The sequence below is a fragment of the Enhydra lutris genome, unplaced genomic scaffold (genome assembly GCF_002288905.1).
Source record: "Enhydra lutris kenyoni isolate GAN:26980312 unplaced genomic scaffold, ASM228890v2 scaffoldscaffold56, whole genome shotgun sequence".
Lineage (NCBI taxonomy): Eukaryota > Metazoa > Chordata > Mammalia > Carnivora > Mustelidae > Enhydra > Enhydra lutris.
Window position 1 is genome coordinate 1379272 of NW_019154140.1, and position 24467 is coordinate 1403738.

The window sequence follows — 24467 nt, forward strand, 5'->3', positions numbered from 1 at the left end:
TATAGTTTCTTAGAGTTTGCAGTAAACTTGGATATTTTTGGTCCAATCTTTTCATTTTCTAAACATGGAAACTGAGACTCTGAAAGAGAATACATGATTTGTTTACTGCATTAGAGACTGTCAATCCAAGAAATACCAAACCATCCTCTTTCTCATTTGGCCATACTACTGTTTGGCACATTTATAAATACCAATTACTCATTATTGTTTTTGGGGAGATGCAGTTATTATATACAGCTTTGCTTTTTGACTAGACTGTAAACTACTGAGGGAAGAGCTACATCTTGTTACAATATACACAGCAGCCTCAAATCCCTTCTCAAACTGATGCGAAAATGCCAGGTGTGACACTTATTAGAAATTCAATAAATGGGGAGCCTGGGTGGCTCAGTAGGTTAGGCCGCTGCCTTCGGCTCAGGTCATGATCTCAGGGTCCTGGGATCGAGTCCCACATCGGGCTCTCTGCTCAGCAGGGAGCCTGCTTCCCTCTCTCTCTCTCTCTCTCTCTCTGCCTGCCTCTCCGTCTACTTGTGATCTCTGTCAAATAAATAAATAAATAAATAAATAAATAAATAAATCTTTAAAAAAAAAAAAAAAGAAAGAAATTCAATAAATGGCTGAATAATTTATCTCTGGTGAAAAAAAATTTTTTGTGTGTTTTAAACTTACAAAGTCTACATGAAATATCTAAAACTTTTGGGGCCTTTTTTTTTTTTCCCCTATCCTAATCCCTTATTTGTGTGTCTCTTACAATGGCAACAGAGACTGAGAAAGATCCTAGGATCCAAACTTTTTGTGCATGGAAACAAAGTTACCAGTTAAGCAAACTCAGTGATCAAAATTATAACTTTTTTTTTTTTAAAGATTTTATTTATTTGACAGAGAGAGAGAGATCACAAGCAGGCAGAGAGGCAGGCAGAGAGAGAGAAAGGGAAGCAGGCTCCCTGCCAAGCAGAGAGCCCAATGCAGGGCTCGATCCCAGGATGCTGAGATCATGACCCGAGCCAAAGGCAGAGGCTTTAACCCACTGAGCCACCCAGGCGCCCCTCAAAATTATAACTTTAAATCTTATTGAAGACCTGGATTCAGTAAATTATATTTTAATACGCTAAGAATTGCTTTGTTCCCTTAAGAATAATAAGGAGCTAAAGTTTATTCCCCTATAATTTATATACTTTCCACAAACTTGTGAGCTTCTTAAATTCATTATTTCAAATACTATAGATGTAGACGAAATCAACTTAAAATGAAGAGATAACCTTGCTTCTGAATATTTTTAGCTAAAAAATAATAATAATCTGGGACACCTGGGTGTCTGAGTTGGTCCCAGGGTCCTAGGATCAAGCTCTGCATCAGGCTCCCTACTCAGTGGGGAGCCTGCTTCTCCCTCTCTCTGCCTGTAGCTCCCCCTGCTTGTGTGCTCTTTGTCAAATAAAGAAAAAAAAAAAAAAAAAGATCAGGGTTTATCACCAGAGAACACTACCAAAGAACAGCTCCACTGAATAAATTGTTCTCATTCCCTTTAGAGTTCACATGCTTTAAATTTGGGTCTGTGTTAAAATATAACCTGTAAAGGGTAACGTGGCTTGGTATAAGACAGAAACAACTATTTAATGTTACAGTCTATTTCACTTCCCAAATTACAAATGCAGTGAGCAATGAGAAGGTGATATTGCCCCTGAATTTCTGCTGGCAAGAGGCCTGGCTCCAGTAACATCTGATAACCTCAATTCCTTCTTAGAAGTAAAACAGTTTACAGCACCTGAATAAGTTAAAATGTAAGAAATAGTATTTCCACAGAAATTACTTACATTTTTCATTTTTAACAGATGTTTTCTTTGTAGCTTTTATTTGTTCTACTGAAAGTTTGTTCCCTAATGTTCAAAGGGAAAATCTACATGTATATGTTTATTTAACTCATATATATGCAACTCTTCATTAACTCGTGTGTGTAAAAGCAAAATTAGAAAAAGAAAAAAAATCACTAGAGAAAAAACTTACTGGCAAGAATAATCTCTGGGAAGCACATGGCTTGAAAAGCTTTTTCCACTCCACTGCATTCTCACTTGGAAAAGTTATTGGGTATAATGAATAATTAAATGTCTGCAGAAATGACCAGCTATCAAGCTAAAAAAAAAAAACAAACCTTAGTTTAGAATATTTCATTTTCAAGTTTCACTGTAAAATTATAAACCAATAGCTTATTTTAAAAAGCTAAAAATTAAAAGACATTAGATGTTATGCTATACACAGTTAAGAGAAAATCAGATTCTTCTTTCCCGCCATTTTTCATTCAAATTTTATATATAGTAATATATAATTAGTTACATATAATTAATATATAGTAATATATAATTTAATTAATTTTATAGGACCATATGATTCATATAAATAATTCAGTATAAATTTAAAATAATTTAATCAATTAATTTAAAATAACTTGATTTAATATAGTAATAGTCTAGGAAGACTCCACCATAAAGATCAGAGGCACAATGAAAGTTAACCACCACAAAATCACAAAGCTGAAAGCCCTGCACGTTGTTCATCTACCTCATCTTTACCTGATACATAAATCCTATCAATTCCTGAATAAATTAAACTCAAAAAAATTAAGCACTAATTTTATTACCAGAGTGTGTATACTAGAAAATGTCTATACTTAAAAACAGACCAATATGAAACTGGTTAGAAAATATTTGTCTATCTGTGTATTTTTAATGTGGAGGGATATTCCCTCAACATACTCTACATTCAGTGGGAAGTCTGCTTGAGCATTCTCTCTCTACCCCACCCCCACGGAAATAATTAAATAATTTTCTTTAAAAAAATGCAGTATATATTACACAAGTAATCACTCAGCCAGATGTGAACAAAACACTGAGGCTGTGTGTGTAAGAGGAAACAATAATTTCATTTTTTTATTACACTGACAAGTTTCCACAGTTCCACAGCAATCTGTTGTTCTCTGAACTGTTAAGACAAGAGTAATTCCTCAGTTAATATTTTAGAAAACAATCCAAAGAGATCAAGCTCACAAAAGCATCTATCAAAAATACAGACACCAGAGGCACCTGGCTGGCTTAGTTGGTAGAGCATGTGACTCTTGATCTCAGGGTTTAAGTTTGAGTCCCATGTTGGTGTAGAGATTACTTAAAAATAAAATATTTTTTAAAATCTACAGACACTAGGGGCGCCTAAGTGGCTCAGGGGGTTAAGCCTCTGCCTTCAGCTCAGGTCATGATCCCAGGGTCCGCCCCTCATCAGGCTCTCTGCTCAGCAGGGAGCCTGCTTCCCCCTCTCTCTGCCTGCCTCTCCGCCTACTTGTGATCTCTCTCTCTTTCAAATAAATAAATAAAATCTTAAAAAAAAAATACAGACACTAGATATATTTAAGTAAAGCTTAATACCCCTTGGACTCAAAGGTTTTGTTAGGAAACTAAAAGACTTGAGGTCACAAATAGTATTTTTCATTCACTATTTTGAACTACTTTAACTTTGGAAAACATCAAATAAATGTTTTTCTACATATTTAAACCAAACATAAAAACCAATCAGTTTGAAATTTAGTGTATACAGAGAGATAAACTGAGATAGTGGGGAGGGGGATAATCACTATTATTATCTTTACTACTGTCTCAGAACACAAGGTAGTGAGATTTTAGGTGATTTTTCTTTTTCTTAAATGTTCTTCCCCCATATCTATCTATTCTACTCTTCTTGCACAGTAAAATTTTTTTTATTGTTTAGGAGGCTACATGGCTGTCCTGATTAAAGAGAATATTTTTAACCCTCACAAACAACCAAGTTTAGACCAATGGGATACTGGCAAGACTATCATATGCAACTTCTGGAAAATATTTATAGAGGGTAGGAAGGGATTGGCCTTCTTTACTCCTTTCTCCCTTATTTGGTTAAAATATGGGTGTGAGAGCTGAAGAGTGAGTAGACCCCTTGGAGCACGAAGGATAAGTCTTATGTTAAAATGGCTCAGCCATAAGACAGAAGCCAGTGTCCCCGAAGACACAGAGGTACCATACACCATAGACTGCTTACTCTTATGTGAGAGAGAAACAAACTTCTATCTTGTTTAAGCCACTGTTAGTTTGGGTTTTCTGTCAATATAGCCAAACTGATTGCAACTAATACAAAACCAAAATAATGAACTTTCTTATCAAAACAAAAAGCCACTTCCTTCCATATTGTCAATCAAGAGCTCCCACCCCTGAAAACAGAATTAAAATCTTTGTGCACACTTTGTTTGAGGCACTCCCAAGCCAATGATGGGAATAAAATTAAGTCCTAGGACTTTCAGTCAAATCATCCTAGATCTACAGTCAATGAAATAAAACCTCCATGCTTGGCAAAGGACTTTAAACAACATACTTCTTTTTGAAAACAAACTTTCCTCTTATACCTAGATCTGGACTCTTAGATGGAGTGGCAGCCCAACTCTAGGAGGGCAGTTAGGTACTGAGTAAATATTTTTGTTCAATGAAGGAATAAAACAACATTCTATGACAGTATACCATTAAATATTCATCTCTAGAGTCTTAACAAAGTCTCAAATACTTACTATGCCTTTAAAACTATCATGTAGTTGATCTTCAGCAAAAATATGGAACTGAAGAGGTCTGATGCTGAAAATGATAGCTGATTTCAACATGGTTACAGTTTCTTCCAGTCTTTCACCACAGGCAACCACAGCGAGGTGTATTCTCTGAATGGGCTGTACATTCAGACCATACCTAATAGAAAAGAGAACCACATTTTCCAACACTTTTAGTATAGGGTAACATATTAACAACATGTTTTTGACCATGTTCAAAAACTGAAGTTAAAAATGTATACTTAAAAAGCAAAGAAATATCAAATTACACAACAGTACAATGTTGAACAATTACATATTTCTGCATCCTCAACCAGTCTTTCTCAGCCAATGTTCCTCACTAGGAACCACAAAAAGAACTACTACTTTCTCAATTCTCCCAAGAATAGCTCATAAGTAACACCATTCTACACAGGAGAAAAGTTAATTCATTATTCAGACTAGATGCATTAGAGCTTAATTCTCTCAAGAAACCTCCCAAATGACAAAGGGAACATCACCAACTGAAGGTCTTCTATTCAATTACATTTTAGCTTTTTTATTAAAAAAAAAAAAAAAAAACTCAAAAACATATTGAAGTAGAGAGAATAGAATAAATCCCCGTGGACCTCTCTCCTAACTGCTATGATCATCCACTCAAAGGTATTATTTCATCTAAAATCCCTCTTCACATCCCCTTCACTAACCAACGTATCATTTTGAAGCAAACCCAGACATAAATTCATCCATAAATATTTCAGTATTATACCCAATCTTCAATCATATTAATTATAGGAAGAAGTTTCTTTCACATAAATTTTTTCACCGATAAACATTCAGTTCCATTCACCAAGTAATCAATGAGAGGTAAAAATTTCTGAGGTGGTCTAAAATGTATTTAAACACCAGTATGGCATTTCGGAAGGAAAGATTCCCTAAACCCAAGTTACTGGCGTAGGCTATGTCAGACCCTACTTCTAATACAGAAGAGGAGTGCAGAGCACCGGGCTTAAAGTACATAATAAAACTCTTGCATCTTAACAGTGAACTAATAATAATCCACTAGCATATAAAGAAAAGAATTATGTGTGACTACGTTGTTATTAAATAAAATTTTTTAAAAATTTTTATTTATTTATTTGACAGACAGAGATCACAAGTAGACAGAGAGGCAGGCAGAGAGAGAGGGGGAAGCAGGCTCCCTGCTGAGCAGGGAGCCTGATGCACGGCTCGATTCTGGGACCCCAAGATCATGACCTGAGCCGAAGGCAGAGGCTTAACCCACTGACCCACCCAAATTTACTCCACAGCAAGACTTTACAACTGGCAACAGGCTGGGATTGCTTAACTGGATTCGAAGCTAAAAGCCCAGAGATTTAAAAAGTAAGCCACAATAGTCATGTGCTGTTTTGCACAGAAGTCTGTACACACAAAGACAAGTATAATAAAACCTTCTTAAGAAAATAAGTGAAATGTTCTTCAGGGTTTAAAAAAAAAAAAAAATCCTCTAAAATCAGTACCAGGTCTGACTCCTCCCAGGCATTTTAGCAAGACTTGTTTTAGTCACACTGCCAGTACTCCACCAATTTCTTTGGGAGGAGTACTGTCAAATACATTGCATTTGATTTTGGTTATATGCCCTTTTTTAGCAGAAGCATTATATACAGTACAGACTTTAACACCTAAAATGATAAAACAAACCATACTTTAAAGATGTCACTGCCTACCACCCTGCCCCTAGACCCCCAAAACAGGAAATGATTGCAACTCAAAAAAATTTAAAGTAATCTTCCATCACTAGAGGAAGGGATTACTAAAACCTTGTAATAAGATAAAGGGAAGCAGCCAACCAAGTAATTTGATTCCAAAATGATTACTTATCTGTAAAAATGTGTTATATTTTAACCACAGCATGAGTAAGAGACAAGTCCCTATAAATTTAAAGAAGTATTATCCAAGAGGTCATTTTTTTCAAAAATTTTTTAAAGATTTTATTTATTTATTTATTTATTTGAGAGACAGATAGAGTGAGAGAGAGTATATAAGGGAGAAGGTCAGAAAGAGAAGCAGACTCCCTATGGAGCTGGGAGCCCAATGCGGGACTCGATCCCAGGACTCCAGGATCATTACCTGAGCAGAAGGCAGTTGCTTAATCAACTGAGCCACCCAGGGGCCCCCAAAAGGTCATTTTTAAGTCAAACCTATTTTTCTTTTTTTTCTTTTTGAAGATTTTATTTATTTCTTTGATAGAGAGAGAAATAGTGAGAGAGGGAACAGAAGAATGGGGAGTGGGAGAGGGAGAAGCAGGCTTCCCGCCGAGCAGGGAGCCCGATATAGGGCTTGATCCCAGGATGCTGGGATCATGATCTGAGCCGGAAGTGGAAGCTTAAAGACTGAGCCACCCAGGTGCCCCTCAAACCTATTTTTCTACAGATAATACAATTAGAAAAAATTCTACAGATGATTCAAACATAATACCTCAGTGCTTCCATGGCTAAATATGGCATAACCAGAGCATAAATAGGAATTATGAGAGTAGTGAATGATAACACACAGAAGAAAATGAATCCATAAATCTAAGACACTAAATAAAAGGGTCGGGAGAAGGGAAGACCCTTCTTTAAAAAAAAGTATCAGCCAATAATGTAGAAGGAAAGAGAATTCCAAAAAAATCACTATTTTGCAATCACCACTGTAACCAATAACTTGAACAAAAATAATGAATGCTACAACCACAGAGTATCAAGGTACTACCCCCACACATTACAAAGGGGATAAAGGTACTGTTACATGTAGAAGATAATAGAGTATTTTAGATGATAAATTCTAATACAAACACTGTTAACAGATTTCTAAAACTTAGGAATAGACTTACTTCAAGTAACATTTCTGCTGTGAAGGAATCATGTGTCTTCCTTTTTTTATTTTGACAGCACAAAAAGCTTTCAGGGTATTATTCTTTTTTTTTTTTTAATATTTTATTTTTTTATTTGATAGAGAGAGAGAGATCACAAGTAGGCAGATGTCGGCAGGGAGGGGGAAGCAGGCTCCCCGCTGAGCAGAGAGCCAGATGCAGGCCTTGATCCCAAGACCCTGAGATCACAACCCAAGCCAAAGGCAGAGGCTTAACCCACTGAGCCACCCAGGCACCCAGCTTTCAGGGTATTCTTTCAGCCTAGTGTTCTCTCTAGAAAATAAAACAATGTTTAATAGTATTTAAGCCAAGAATTAGCATTATAATAAAACATACAAAGTCAAACCAAATTAAATTTCTGGTAACAATCACCTCAAATAAAAAGTAACTGCTATGAACATCCTTAAAAACTTGCAGTTAAGGGGGCGCCTGGGTGGTTCAGTGGGTTAAAGCCTCTGTGTTCAGCTCAGGTCATGATCCCGGGGTCCTAGGATCGAGCCCCGCATCAGGCTCTCTGCTCAGAGGGGAGCCTGCTTCCCCCTCTCTCTCTGCCTGCCTCTCTGCCTACTTGTGATCTCTGTCAAATAAATAAATAAAATCTTTAAAAAAAACAAACAAAAAAAAAAACCTTGCAGTTTAACAAAATGGAAAACTGTGTTCAGAAACATTAATGGCAATTTCCTTACTGTATAGCTTAAAAAGAAAATTTACCTCTCACTATTGAAAAAAAAAAGTGTTGAATTATTATACTAGGTTAAAAAAAAAAAAAAAACCACTTAAAGAATTGTACAGGGTGCCTGGGTGGCTCAGTCGGATAGGCATCTGCTTTTGGCTAGCACTGTGATCCCAGTGTCCTGAGATCAAGTCCTGCTTAAGTCTCTCTGCTCAGTGGAAGCCTGCTTCTCCCTCTCCCTGCTGCTCCCCCTCCTTGTACTCTCTCTGTCAAATGAATGAATAAAATCTTTTAAAAACAAAAATAAAGAGTTGTATATAATCATGTTTGTTTGGGTTTTTCAAAGATTTTATTCACTTATTTGACACAGAGAGAGAGAGAGAGAGAGAGAGAGAGAGAGAACACAAACAGGCAGAGTGAGAGGGAGACGCAGGCTTACCACAGAGCAGGGAGCCCAATGCGGGGCTCCATCCCAGGACTCTGGGATCACGATCTGAGCTGAAGGCAGATGCCTAATGACTGAGCTTCCCAGGCACCCTTATATAGTCACTTTTGAAGCAAAATACAATACTTGAAAAAATCTTCAGGGTCTTACATATAGCATAAAAAAGAAAATCTAGAAACTTAACATGAAATGATGTACTAATTGTTAAAAAATATTTTTTTTAAAGATTTTATTTATTTATTTGACAGAGACCACAAGTAGGCAGAGAGGCAGGCAGAGAAAGGAGGAAGCAGGCTCCCTGCTGAGCAGAGAGCCTGACGCGGGGCTCGATCCCAGGACCCCGGGATCATGACCTGAGCCGAAGGCAGAGGCCCTAACCCACTGAGCCACCCAGGTACCCCCGTTAAAAAATATTTTTAAAGATTTTGTTTTATTTATTTGACAGAGAAAGAGATCTCAAGTAGGCAGAGAAGCAGGCAGAGAGAGAGGGGAGGAAGCAGGCTCTCTGCGGAGCAGAGAGCCCTACGCGGGGCTCAATCCCAGGACCCTGGGACCATGACCCAAGCCAAAGGCAGAGGCTTTTAACCCACTGAGCAACCCAGGCGCCCCAAAAAATATTTTTAAATAATCTGTACAAAGATAGCTCTAAAAACTAGCATGGGCCACTCAAAGTAATACACATAACTTTAAATTCACCTGTAACCACAGATTCCATTACTTGAAAATCAATTCCCATCATAAAGATTAAATATTTTTAAACTCCAGCTGCAAAAAAAAATTAGTACATTAAAAGAGAATTTTTAAGTAATAACACTAAAATTAAGAGACTGTTTAGAGGTGCCTGGCTGGTTCAGTAGGTACAGCATACAACTCTTGATCTTGGGGTTGTGAGTTTAAGCCCCATACTGGACATAGAGCTTACTTTAAAAAAAAAAAAGAGAGAGAGAGAGAGAGAGAGAGAGAGAGATTGCTTAATGAAATAACTAAAACAAAAAAGGAAACTAGAATGATATTTATACTCAATGGCAAAAACAGATTATCCTAAGAGATCATAAAATAAGCATTAAAAACTTAAGAGGTAATTATCAATACAGAAAATATAAAGAACCTAAGAAGCTCAACAAATACTGAAATACATTCAGCAAATAATCAACAAAATATAAATCAGTAATACTCTATCATTTTACTCTAATAAATGCTGAAATTGCAATTCCCAACAATGCTAAGGTCATGGTAACACCTGTACATTTACACAATGTTGATGCAGACTTAAATCCATACAGTTTTTAGAACACAATTTAATAATATAATTCATCCTCTTTAATGAGTATTTGAACTTCTTCCATATGCTAGACACTGGGGATAAGCAAGAAAGCCACAATCCTGACCTCATACAATTTACAGCCACTTGCAAAAAGACAGAATTTTAAAAGATTTCGTGGGAAAGCATGGTAACTGCCTAAATAGGGGGAAAAAAAGACTTATGGAAGCTCACTATGCAAACATCAAAAGTAGCAGTCTGGAAGTGCTGGGGAAACTCATTAGTTATTTACCAGTTGTCATGCACCTTGTTCCACATGGGGCTTAGACAATGAACAACACAGAGTATCTATCTGCAAAGCCAACAGTCTGGAAGATGCACAACCACAACAGATGCATTAAGTATAGTGATAAAGAGGATACTGAGAAGGGGGAAGCAGTGGGTAGGGAAGGGAAATTGTTGGATAGGAAGGAATAAGCACAATAACTAAGGGAATAGGAAGCAAGAGGCTATCAGGAACAACAGTGTAAAAGGAGCTGGGTATAAGAGTCATTGTGGACTGACATGAACAAAGTCAGCCATGAGCCAGGATACAAAATACAGAAGAGGGAAGGTGTGAGAAATCAGATCATGAACTCCGGTGTAAACGAGAGTCTGAGGCATCTGAATCAGCAAGATAAAAAATGACCAAAATGCAGCTGGAAACTCAGTTCTGGAGCTCAGAAAACAGCTCTGAAGTAAAGGTATCAGTTAAAAAGATCCTGAGGGCGCCTGGGTGGTTCAGTCAGTCAAGACGCTGCCTTAGGCTCAGATCATGATCCCAGTGTCCTGGGATTAAGTCCTGTGTCAGGCTCACTACTGAGCAGGAAGCCAGCTTCTCCCTCTCTCTCTGTCAATCCCCCTACTTGAGCCCATTCTCTTCCTCTCTCAAATAAGTAAGTAAAATCTTTAAAAATTAATTAATTAAAAGATTATTCTGTGACTATCCAGGGAGTGTGGAGAGAAAAGGGCAGAGTCCTAAGGCACATGAATATCGAACAGTCAGGACAGGGAGAGGAGTAGAGGAGCAAAGAGATCAAGTAGCTGAGATCCTTGTCTTAGAGCCAGAGACTGACAGAGTTGAAACAAAGAGGAAGTGGTAACCAGTGTCAAAGGGACAAAAAAAAAAAAAAAACTGGGCCCCAGAAGAACAATTCAGAGGTCAGAGGTGACTTCACAGTAGGGGAGGAGGGTTAGTCAGATAGCCAGTGCTGCTCAGGCATATTGAGGAGGGAAGGTGTTTTGTTGTTGTTTAAGAGCATGAAGTCAGTAGATACTCTTACAAGTCTTACTGATGAAGAGAAACAGAGTGAACAAAGAATTCTTGAAGGTAAAAAAGGGTTGAGTGTAGGATGTTGTAGAAATTTTGTGTTTGGTTTTGTTTCAAGAACAGAAAAGACAGGAGAGGTGTGAGCGTTCTGACAAGCTGCTGGGACAAATTCGGTTGGTCAGGAAATGACTTCAGTATATACAGATTTCAATTACTAAAAGCCTATGCACATCAAAAGCAGTTTTTCTTTTTTATGTGATTTTATGTTCACTGTATAAATTAATTGGGAGAAATAATCCCCTAGATAAGCTTTGATCAAAATAAAAGTCACACACTATAAAGAATTCCAATTGGGGAAGCTGGGACAGGCCTGGGAGGAAAACAGCGCCAGCTAAGGGCCCACTGGTGCCTGGCAAAACTCGGACCTAAGGTCTGTAGTAACTGGGAATTTCAAAGAAGCTTTACCAGGTGGGCAGACAAGCTCTTAGAGTTAGGAAAACTAAGGTGCTACTCAGAGGTAACACTGCAATGTCGGGTGAGAATGATACGGCAATTGTATGGCATCTTGGCTCGTCTCCCATGTTCAAACAGAGTAAATAAGAAGGATCCTAAATTCTAAGTAAGAAACTAAGTTTGAGAGATTTTACATAATGATTTGATACATACAACAAAATGGTTATAGATATATACTGTGGATTTAATATTACAAGTAGAGAGTGTAACAGAAAAGTGTAACTTAAAATCTCAAATTCAGAAAAGTAATAGCACAAGAGTTTACAACATTATGTATCCATCCACATGTAATTCCTTCCAAGGAATACTTGGAAGCATTAGGAAAATAATGAGTTGGAGAAGACAAAACAAGAAAAATAATAAGCAGAGCCTCCAGTATTCAGACTAGATCAACTTCCCTCCCGTACTCTTGCACCCAGTGGAGGGGGAGGGAAGATTACTGCCCATGTTGTAACCTACAAAAGGACCTAGGTTGTACAAATCAGGGTATACAGTTTTCAAGCTTACCCAGCTTTCAGAGTGAGTAGATTTATGCCACAAAGCTGGAGACAGCAAAGTGGCTGCTGTCAATACTCTAGTCATTAGCAAACTTTTATAACAATGAAAAGCTAGATATATAGAGCACAATATAGAGCGCCAATTCTCCAAATTTATGAACAAGCTGAAGGATAAATATTATCTTTAAAAAGTTAGTTTTTAGAAGTTTGAATAATCTGATTTAACTAACTCATATTAGAATTTCAATCACCCAATCTTTTCCATAGCAATGAGATATAATTAAAATAATGGATTTCAATGACTCCTTCCTAGTTGTTCATGGTATGTATAATGTATCAGGAATACAAGAATATAAAAGTATATACTACTAATATGTATAAAGAACATAGTTCTTCCCACCTAAAATACTTTATCACCTGGCCTTGAGCCTGACTAATTTCCATGTTCCTCATGCAGTTACTCCCACCAGGAAGCCTTCCCTGACGCCTTAAGATGATCCTACCTGATGACTCACTTGTTTCTCCCCGCATCACAGCTATAACTTGTCACCCTCTATCTTTATCTCAGGGTTACTAGTGTGAAACTCCTACAGAATGCAAGCTCCAGAAAGATAGAGCCACATTAACAAGACTCAGAGTCTGGTCTAAGCACCTGGCACAGTGCCTAGAAAATAGAATGAGTAGAATTAAAATTTAAATTAATGATAAAGACAATAAAAATAAGTGGCTCTCAAAGAAATTTTACTGTTAGGGAGGGCATTTCAGGCTATTGCCTAAGTATCCCTTGCCACTATGTCAAGGAGACAGTCTGATTGCCCTTTCCTATCATCACTTCTTTCATTGAAGGTGAGAGCAGACTCCAAGGCCTTCATTATCCAGAGCCATGTACAAAGCCAATCTACTGAGTGACATACAAGCTCAATTAAGAATGTCATATCAACATTTGTCCCTTCATTAAACACTTATTTTTATCCTCATTCCTCAATATTCAATTTCTCTGACAATAATATAATCTTTCCTCAATTATCCCCAACCACCTACAAAATGTTTTTTCAGCAGCTTTAAAGTAGATAAATGCCATATATATGTTTGTAAATGTCAAGGGAAATCTATCTTTATCACCTGTTTAATAGTTTATTACCCAGTTACCTAAAATTATATCATAAATGCTAAAATAACAATTTACCTTAATAACACCTAAAAACAAATTAGAGCATTTTATACACAATATATACTAAAAATTAGTAATAACAACTATAATGCAGGATAAATAGAAAACCCAATCAGAAAATGAATTACTTGCTTATAAGACAATACTAAATTACAGGATAACATTTTTGTGTCCTATTACAGTCAAAAACTTACTATGTACTATCTAATCTTACCTACACTGATCTACCAATTAAATTTAGGTGCCTACCTAAAAGCCGCTTCCCAAAAGCAGTTCATTCCACAAACATCAGAGGGCAGCATCCAATAGGGATTCCAGTAACACAGAGAGAAATCTTTACACCTAACAAGAGTAAGACAGAAATAAAGAGTCCTATGTAAGTATTTCAGTTTTAAAACTAATAAGGAATTTACTTAATAACATAACAACTTACTGTTCAATTTTACAGTAAAAAAACTGCAAATCGATAAATTCAATATGGCTAAGGTAACTTGAGGAGTTTTGGAAATTTCTCCCTTATTCAAGGTATCATTATTTTAACAAGATTTAAAACTGTTAGGTAGAGGGTAGCTGGGTTATGGACGCTGGGGAAGGTATGTGCTATGGTGAATACTGTGAATTGTGTAAGACTGATGATTCACAGGGCGCCTGGGTGGCTCAGTCATTAAGCGTCTGCCTTCCGCTAGGATCATGATCCCAGAGTTCTGGGATCAAGCCCCACGTCAGGCTCCCGGCTCCACAGGGAGCCTGCTTCTCCCTCTCCCACTCCCCCTGCTTGTGTTCCCTCTCTCCCTGTGTCTTTGTCAAATAAATAAATAAACACTTAAAAAAAAAAAAAAAAAGACTGATGATTCACAAACCTGAACCCCTGAAGCAAATAATACATTATATGTTAATAAATTAAAAAAAAAAAAAAAACTCTTAGGAAGAATATAGTACAGACTGAAAAACCACTTCCTATTCAGGAACTCTCCAAACATATTAAAATTCCCTCCTCAGATGGCACAGAAAATATGGAAATACTAAAATTTTCCTTTGTTACTACACAGATTCCACTAGAATAAAATGCATTTCAGCCAAACAAAATATTTGCTTACCCTGGAGCAAAATTAAAATGCCACAAATGCTGACTTTAGAAAAGGTAGAGAGGATCTTTGAAGGCTTTTAAATTAATCTTCAATCCAAATTAATCATATGGTGTTTTTTTTTTTTTTTAAGATTTTTTTTTTTTTATTTATTTGACAGACAGATCACGAGTAGGCAGAGAGGCAGGCAGAGAGAGAGGAGGAGGCAGGCTCCCCGCTGAGCAGAGAGCCCGATGCGGGACTCGATCCCAGGACCCCGAGATCATGACCTGAGCCGAAGGCAGAGGCTTTAACCACTGAGCCACCCAGGCGCCCCTCATATGGTGTTTTAAACTGGGGGGTGGGGGAGGAAAGAAAAGAAAAGAAAAAGAAAGCACACTGATATCCATGGCTCAGTTTCATTACGTACATTATCTTCGTTTCACTATATTATACAAACTAAAATGGAGGAAATCAGTGGTCTTTCCTCTTAGACTGCAGGTCTGAGCTCAGTAACAAGAGCCATAACACCTCATCTTACAAAAGTATGTTTTTCAATGTTACTACTTTTCAAAACAATAGTTAAGTTTGAAATTCACGGCGGTGAGGCCTCAACACTAAAGCAGTTAAGTATGAAATCAGGGTGAGTCACTAAACCAGGTCACCTCATGTCCCCTCACCATGTTAACTTTGTTTTTTTCTCTTGCTATAAATTCAATTATATGTTACTGTTCTTACAGCAAAAGGGTCTATGAAATTTCGTACTTGCAAAGATTTCTGATCATACCTCTCACCAATGCCAACAGTCTACGACAGAGTATCTCAAACTCAGGCTGCACATCAAAATCACCCAGAGAGCCCCATACAACAACTATTATATCAGAATCTCTGAGAAATGGGTGGGGCAAAGATGGTTTTTAAAATGCTGCTTGGGGGCGGGGGTGCGCCTAGGTGACTCAGTCGTTCCTCCGCCTCTCCCTCTGCTTGTGCTCGTGCTTGCTCTCTCACTCAAAATCTTTAAATAAAATAAAAATAAAATGCTGCCTAAATAATTCTATATACTACTGCATAAAAATCTACAAAGTCAGATTTTTAAAACTGATAGAAAAAAAATATTGTAATTTGGTTTACCTTTACATGGACACCATTTTCAAGCCCAGCATTAAAAAAAAAAAAAAAAAGAAAGAAAGAAAATGTATGCAGACCAGCAAGATCAAGAAATGTTTGTCCCCTCTCAGGCATGGTTAAGTATTTTTTAAGTCTTGCACTTCCATACTAGAGACAGGCTCTGCGGTGGTGGTAACAGCTAACAGAGTTCTTTTCAGATTCAAGAGCTTTCACATCCACTTAAGCCTCACAACAAACTTGTTCAAATAGAGATCTCCATCTTTCAGATACAGACGTTATCACAGCTTTCTTTCAACAAATCCACAATTTATTTATACTCAACACCTACAGTGTACCTTTGTTCCAAGGAGGACAAAATTAATCTGGTTATTCCATCTCCTGCTGTCAAACCTTATAGCAGTAGAAAATGGAAATGGAAAAGGAAAGTAACTACCAAATTAAATTCTTCCATAAAAATTATCCATTGAAATTATAAAGTAATACCATTTTCTGTCTCAACTTGAAGTCTTTAATCTCCCAGGCCTAGGCAACCACAGCTCTTTTTTTTTTAAGAGAAAAAAAAATTTTTTTTTTAAGACTTTATTTATTTATTTGAAAGAGAGTGAGAGACAGCATGAGAGGGGAGAGGGTTAGAGCCAGAAGCAGACTCCCCACTGAGCAAGGAGCCCAATCCAAGACTCAGTCCTGGGGCTCTGGGATCTATGACCTGAGCAGAAGGCAGATGCTTAAACAACTGAGCCACCCAGGCACCCCACAAATCTATCCTCTGTCTCTATAGATTGGCCTGTTACAAATACTTCACGTAAGTGAAATCATACAATATGTGGTCTCTCGAGTCTGACTTCCTTCAGTCTGACCCTTGAATATATTTTCAAGGTTCATCTACTGTAGTGAACTTCAGTATACTTCATTCCTTATCAGTACACTTCATTCCTTTTTATGCCCAAATAATGGATGGATATAGCACATTTTGTTTAGTCATTCATCAGTTGATAGACATCTGGGTGTTTTCCACGTTTTGGCTATTATAAATAATGCTGCTATGAACCTCATTTACAATTTTTCTCCAAATACATGTTTTCAATTCTCTTGCATATATACCTATATACCTACAAGTGGAATTGCTAGAAACTATAGTTATTAATGTAGATGAAATTGCAGGGAAAAAGTAAAGTTTTACATAAGTTTCATAACCATAACTCAATGTCAAAACACAGTTTTTTAAGAAGCAATGTTTTTCTTTCTGTCTTTAATGGAAATATAAAACATAGGCACTACTGAGTACACATACCACTATTAAAAAAAAATCATAAAACACTGATGTGCTGCTGGCAAGAGGTAGCATAATTTAATGTTTCTTACTTCCCAAGCTTACATTCTCTCACTTATTAAAAAAAAGTTTTTAAAAATTGACAGTAGTGGGGTGCCTGGGTGGCTCAGTGGGTTAAAGCCTCTGCCTTCGGCTAATGTCATGATCCCAGGGGCCCAGGATCAAGCCCTGCATCGGGCTCTCTGCTTGACGGGGAGCCTGCTTCCTCCCCCCCCCACCCTGCCTGCCTCTTCTACTTGCGATCTGTCAAATAAATAAATAAATAAATAATCTTTTTAAAAAATAAAATAAAATAAAAATTGACAGTAGAAACTCCTTATATACCAGTAACTGTTATCACAAGCAAAGATTAGGGGGGAAAAAAAAACTAATCTGGAGACAGATAGCAACTGTACTTTCAGGCCAGAAAAAAATAAAGTTAAAAAATACTGGTAAAGATAGTTCTCCAAGTTCTGGTTATTAGCTGCTTTTGTTTTTATTCCTTAAAACTGCTGGAGGGGCAATTGGGTGGCTCAGTTGGTTAAGTGTCTGCCTTCAGCTGAGGCCATGATATCCAAGTCCTGGGAGGGAGCCCTGCATCAGGCTCCCTACTCAGCCAGGAGTCTGCTTCTCCCTCTCCCTCTGCCCCTCCCCACCACCCCAATCCCAATTCCCACCCCACCCTGGCTGGTACTCCCTCTCTCTCTCAAACAAATAGATAAAATTTTTTTTAAAAGAAAAAAAAAACTATTGGAAACAGAATATTAGAAATATACTACTACATTCCAAGAAGTAATTCTCTCAAATAATTTTAATGGGGCAAAACTGTAAGTTGAGCCTGGGTATGTCTTCCATAAACAATGACATCCCAAATCAATGAAGTCCATAAACACCAATCTTCTTCATTGCGGAATAAATTGAAATAAAACTTTACTATGACTTATCCTCAAATTTCATATGGCATAATGTTTCTAGTTCTAGATGACTTGTCTACAAAGTGATCAAGGGGTAGCACAAAGCATCTTATGGTGATAACACAGTTGTACAACCTCAATTTCTGGGGTTATAATAAATTGTACCATATTGATACATATTTTAATTGTAGTAGTATTGTACTATGCTCATATAAAATCCTACTATTAGAGGAAACAGTGAATGATACAAGAGTGTCTCTGAAACTTCCTGTGAATTTATATTAATTTTAAAAAGTTAAAAAAAATTACCAAAAACAAAATTCCCAAAAATTTCAGTACTTAAAGAATTGAGATATTTCATGCTCAGGATTAAGCAGAGCATTTAACTATATAAATTCTCCACAATAACAGTTCTCAGATTTGAAGTTTACTTAAATCTGGTAACAGACGGTCTTTTGTACTTTTAAATTAACCTGGAAAATATACTTTTCATTTCAAAACATCTACCATAGTCATGAGGCTTTAGTGAAAACCATGCACAACTTTAAGTAAGGGATAAGTTTAGGCATATCCAGCAAAAGAATGTGGAAGTCTGAATCAAGTGCTGCAAGCCACCAGTGCAACCTCAAGGCACGGATACCTACACTGTGACTGTGGCAAGAAAACAGAGAAGCTCTCAACCACATTAAAGGAGAACATTCCCATGATACTGACAAATCAGCATTATTTGAAGACCATCAGTATCGGGGTCCCTCATTTTCAACTAAAAATTGTCTCCAGACAACATAATTTCTAGCTGTGTCAGGTCTTCATTTCTTTTTCTTAAATCTCTAATTTAATTAATACTTAGGGTAAAAAGGACTGCTTATACACAAAAGGCAATGAACAATTACTTATCTATTTCAAAACTAACTATTCAAATAGTACCCAACTCCCACCTCCAGGAAAAAGAAAAAAAAAAAAAACCTCTATTAAAGATTTAAATGTTAAAAGAGTGGGAGGAAAAAACTCTCCAGTAGAAAGTTTTACTATGTATGACAAAGATTAAAATGATAAAGGAAAAAACTGCCCATCCGAATACACAAAAATTTTAAACTTCATATGGTATACACAAGGTAAGTTAATATGAGGGGGCAAGTATTTTCAACAGGCACAGATAATAACTTTAATGTGTTAAAAGAGAATTTCTAAATCAAAAGTACACGTTCCTCTTTTATTAGCCTAATCAGCTTTCCCTCGAACATACAACAAAATAATTTTAATTACATAATTATTAGTCAGATTTATGCTAAGCACTTTACAACCATGTGAAGTATGATCCTCAATGAACTAAAATACAAGTGCAGGGTACTGGTTTCACATAAGATGTCTCTACATGAACAAAGCAGAAATGAAGGTGGCTTTAGTAAGTAATTTGTTTCGCTATTCACTGCCTGAACTTCTCTCTTCAAAAATGACTTCAGGAGGGGCACCTGGTGGTTCAGTGGGTTAAAGCCCCTGCCTTCGGCTGAGGTCATGATCCCGGGGTGCCGGGATCGAGCCCCACAACGGGGCTTCCTCTTCTCTCTCTCTGCCTGCCTCTCTGCCTACTTGTGATCTCTGTCAAATAAATAAATGAAATCTTTAAAAAAAAAAAAAATGACTTCAGGAAAGAGGGAAAGAAATATCTCTACTAAAAAGAGTAGTGTGAAAATAGTCAAACCTTTCTCAGCTACATTAGTGGTTCTCAGTCTTTGGTTTTGTAACACTAACCTGGGGCACTTATCTAAAATATAGATTCCCAGACCCCACTAATAGGTCTGGTTTAAGCAGATCTGGACTCGGGCCTAAGGACAGGATTTTTCCCAGAGGTCAGAAACTGAAAAAAAAAATTCTTTTGGGGCACCTGGGTGGCTCAGTGGGTTAAAGCCTCTGCCTTAGGATCAGGTCATGATCCCAGGGTCCTGGGATCGAGCTCTGTATTGGGCTCTCTGCTCGGCAGGGAGCCTGCTTCCCTTCCTTCCTCTCTCTCTGCCTGCCTCTCTGCCTACTTGTGATCTCTGTCTGTCAAATAAACAAAATCTTAAAAAAAAAATTTAAAAATTCTTTTGATTAAAATTTAAAATGACTGAGGGGCCCCTGGGTGGCTCAGGTGGTTAAGCACCATATTCTGGGATTCAGCTTGAGTCCTGATCTCAATCAGATTGAGCCCTGTATCCCTAGATCTGTGCTGAGTGGGGAGTCCGCTTAGATATTCTCTCTGCCCCTTCCCCCAACTGCACGCTCACTCTCTCTCACGTAAATAATTTTTTTAAGATTTTTTATTTATTTATTTGAGAAAGAGCACAAGTAGAGGGAGGGGCAGAGTGAGAAAGACAATCCTTGAGCAGACTCCCCAGACTGACTGAATGAGGAGCCCAATACAGAGCTCAATCCCAGGATCCCAGGACATTGACCAGAGCCAAAGGCAGATGCTTAACTGACTGAGTCACCCAGGCACCTAAATGAATAAATCTTTAAAAAAAAAATTTTTTTTTTAATTTAAATGATTGAAACTGTCACCACACGGCTACAGTTTTACTATGCTAGACACCATATTCAGTTATCCATTCAAGCTACTTCAATTCCCCAACCCAATATCATACTCTTACCTCTAATCTAACTTCTGAGGAAATGTATTCAAGGTTCACACAGCCAAACATGTACTAAAGCTAAAGTCTGTCTCCAAAGCCGTAAACATGCTCAGTACCTACTACTGTTCACAAGATCCAGGAGAAATGAGAACTCAATGGCCTCACCAGTGAGGTGACTTGACACACAAACAGCATGGTGGGTCCAGAAATGGTTACCACTCAAATGCTTAGTAGTTTCTTGATTCCCCACTTCACACCACCATACAGCTACAACAGGATGAAATGTTGATAATCACCATCAAGATTCATCAGTGAAATGTGACAATTAATCATTCTGAGTAGCTAAAGTCATAAACGGTCTAACTTCTTCTACAGAAGTCCTGTATTTATATTGAGTAACTTAATAACAGTCTGTCCATGTCGAACAGCTTAAGAGAGTTTCTCTATGTAGAAGAGCCACTGCCTAGCCAGCATTCCCACCTTTATTTAAGGCATCACTCATCTCCAATACCAATCACGTTATCCAGTCTACCACAAGCATATGCAAGTAACACAGAGCCAGCGAATCAGAAATCACCATTCTTGACAACACTGACTAGTCCCTGGACGGACATGTGATTCAAACAAGTCCAATGAGAGCCTTTTCCTAGAAATTTTCATTTGAGATTAGAAAAGAAACACTGCAAAGATCCCATGAACAAAGCCTGTCTACAGCGGAAGAGAGTTAAGAGAGTCCTAGTCCTGAAGGTACCTGGAGTTTCCCAGGGGAATTTTCCTTTCAATTTTGCTCCTGCCAACAAGCCATATAAGCCTATAAGTAAGTTTTGCTTAAGTCAATTGTACTGGATTTTAATCCCTGTCAATTTAGGATGCTATTTACAAATTAACTAAGGTTAGTATTATCTATGTTTTACAGGTGAGAAAACTGAAGTAGAGAGCTGGTCAAGTTTTCACAGCAGAGAGAGGAAGTGAACAGGTTTGTCTGACTCTAAGACCTGCATATTTTCTAAATACCAAAATATAATGGATTCAAACAGGATACACTAATTAATAGATTTCACTGAAAAGCTGTTCCTATCATTTTAGAAATTTTACTTTGAAAACTCACAAGGAAATTTCCAAGTAATTTACTGTCATGGAATTCCATGCAATAGACACTTTCTGTAAGATTTGACCAATAAGACATAGTGGGTATAACTAGATTTCGTATTTTAAGTGAATGAGAAAAATAAGGTTTTTCAGGTAAGACTGCTTCAAAAAAGGTAACAATGCAATGATAATCGAGCCCTACCAAAAAGGAAGATGCTGCTTGCCTCATACCCCATTTGCCACCAAAGAAACACTATGCAGAGTAGATTTTCATCACAGAAGCTTTACAGAAAAAGCCCTAATGAATCAAAAGATACAATCCTGGTCCAATTATTGATGCCTTCTGGACCCTTGTCGAATGATTTATCCATAGGAAGAGAAGTTAAAGACAGGTATCTTCTACATATCCTGTGGTAGCCAAAAGAGTTGACCAAACTCTATGCGAAATCTTCAAAAATGTTATAAATAATATCTAAAATTAAGAATCCTAATGTTTTAAGAACTCTTCTGACCTTAATCAAATTGTAGAGTAAAAGTGTTAACAAACTAACTTTTCATGTTGTTCCTCTGCCCAAAGTTCTCATACAAGCATGAAATGTACTTCACCACATTTTTACCAAAACTAAAACACCTTTAATTTTAAGTTACAGTCATGCCTCATTAAAATGAGAAATTATGCCGCTCAGATGACCCATAAATATACAGCTTTTTAGTTGACTTGGACACATCAAACTTGAAAATTCAGTAATAGCTCTATAAAAACATTTATTAAAACTAAGTGCTGGGGCAGCTGGCTGGCTCAGTCAGTTGACACACGACTCTTGATTTGGGGTTGTGAATTCCAGCCCCAATTTGGACATAGAGATTACTTAAAAAAAAATTACTGATGGGGCGCCTGGGTGGCTCAGTGGGTTAAAGCCTCTGCCTTCGGCACAGGTCATGATCCCGAGTCCTGGGATAGAGCCCCGCATCGGGCTCTCTGCTCAGCAGGGAGTCTGCTTCCCCCTCTCTCTGCCTACTTGTGATTTCTGTCTGTCAAATAAATAAAATCTTAAAAAAAAAATTACTGAGGTGCTTATTCTATATTTCAAGTAACTTTGTCCAAATCAGCTAGCCAAGCAAATACAGCTTACAAAACTCTGTCACAAAATAAAGTATAAGTCTCTGAGACAAAAAAGCACTAACAATGAATGTCACTCTACCAAACTGAAATCGCATATAGTCCAGTTTCATACAATGTTTTAAAATGTTGCTTCCTTACGATTCTACCCACTACAAAAATAATTTTCTTTTCCATAATTTTAAATGCTTCCCAATCCATAAAAGACCATGAACAGCATTTTGTGAGCCTCATTATCCATGAGCTCATTCAGGTCGTCAGTCACCGCCTTTCCCAGGGCAGAGAATTTTAAGAGCTGACAAACCTGACTGGAAGTAGTTCTGCTTTAATGAATGGAGTCCAGGATTCCTCTGACAAAAACATGACAGTCCAGCTTTCCCTGGACTGTTGCTCCTATGCCCAAAAGTCCTCCCCCTTTTATTTTGAAAACGACCATCAACTCTCAGAAGAATGTTAAAGAGCCTGCAGCTGACCTGCCCTCCCCCCATCAACCGCATACTTCCTGATACCAAAGCAGACTTTGCCTCTTAGTAAGGGAGCGCTCTGAGTCGTTCCCAAGGAGGTGCCCACAAAAAAAGGAGCCTATTTTTCAAGGAAGGGCAAACGCTCGGATTTTGTTAAGCTATCGTAATGCGCCGCATTCTTTTTTAAATCTCACGTAGATTCCAACTCTGGCAGTGATTTGTGCAAATCCACGCAAGTCACTATGTTGCCTTTTATACACCGATTTTTTAAAGAAAAATATCTATCCCATCCCACAAAACACGTGAGTGAACATGTTAAGTATGGCTCCTTTCCTAACTTACAGTAAGTTTCAGGGCAGACCGATGTTTCCTAAAGAAAAATGCAAAATACGCATAAAAGCTCTATCCAGATTTAACTAAGACTAACAATGAACATTTAAGCGTTAACACACAAAAATTAGACGCCCCGTCCAGAAGAGGGGGAAAAATTGAACTAGGGCGCCAGCCTGATGTTTAAATATCTCAACTTAAACTCCATGGAAACAAGAGGGAATTCCCACTAGCCAGACAGCAAAAAGGCTTTTTTGTGGGGGCACCTTTTACTTTCAATGACTTCTGTAAGGGGGTGGGGGGAGCAACTGTCAGTTAAAAGTTGAAAATTAATTTCTATCCGCTTTAAAAAGCGCATAAGGAATGGGTCAGAAGACAAACACAAAGAGCGTGGAGTGCTCTCGGGCTAGACTCACCCCCGGATGGAGGGGAAGGAGGGAAAAATGAGAGAAGGGGTCAGAGACGGCGGCAAAGAAGCGGGAGGCGCGGGCCGGGCGGCGAGAGACGCCGGACTGACCGGCGAGCAGCCCAAGCCGGGCCGAGCCCCGCCGAGCCCCGCGTCCCTGCCGCGCCCCTGGCCCCGAACCTGGCCCCCTAACTGGGAACCGCCCGTACCTGTCCGAGCGGCCGGAATGAGCTGCGGGTCGCACGCTGCCCACCCCTCTCGCGCCGCCGCGTCCGCCGCCCGCGAGCCAGGAAGCCGCCGCGGCCTGCGGCTTCCCGCCACCTCCTCCCGCTCCTTCCTCCAGGGACACGGCGAGCTGGCTGAAGGCGTAGAGGAGCGAGCAGAAGCCACAGGCCAGGCACAGCACCACGATGCGCAGATAGCGCCGCATCGCCGCAGCCCCGCGCCTCAGCCTTAGCCGCCACTGACGCCGCAGCCGCCGCCACCTCCGCACCGCGCCCGCCGGGCGAACTGGAGCGTAGGGGGCCGCACAGCGCAGCCGCGGCCGCAACAAGTTCCTCCTCCGCCGCGGTCTCAAGCCCGCCCCTCCTTCCTCCTCTCCCTCCCTCCCTCCTCTCCTTCCTCCCTCCCCTCCTTGCCTCGCCCGCCCAACCACCTTCG

General features: G+C 38.6%; 1 protein-coding gene across 2 annotated transcripts in view; it reads right to left on the bottom strand.

The window, feature by feature from the left end:
- Positions 1-24237, bottom strand: part of LOC111157986 (glucoside xylosyltransferase 1) — a 59406-nt gene extending 35169 nt beyond the window's left edge. The window contains exons 1-4 of one of the 2 annotated variants that reach the window (XM_022519760.1): positions 24017-24237; positions 13621-13713; positions 4577-4748; positions 2002-2127 (exon numbers count right to left, since the gene is read on the bottom strand). In XM_022519760.1, the coding sequence (XP_022375468.1) occupies positions 2002-2127; positions 4577-4748; positions 13621-13713; positions 24017-24237 (612 nt within the window). The remainder of the gene's footprint in view (positions 1-2001; positions 2128-4576; positions 4749-13620; positions 13714-24016) is intronic. The other variant, XM_022519761.1, reaches the window with a different exon arrangement.
- Between the last annotated feature and the right edge of the window lie 230 nt (positions 24238-24467).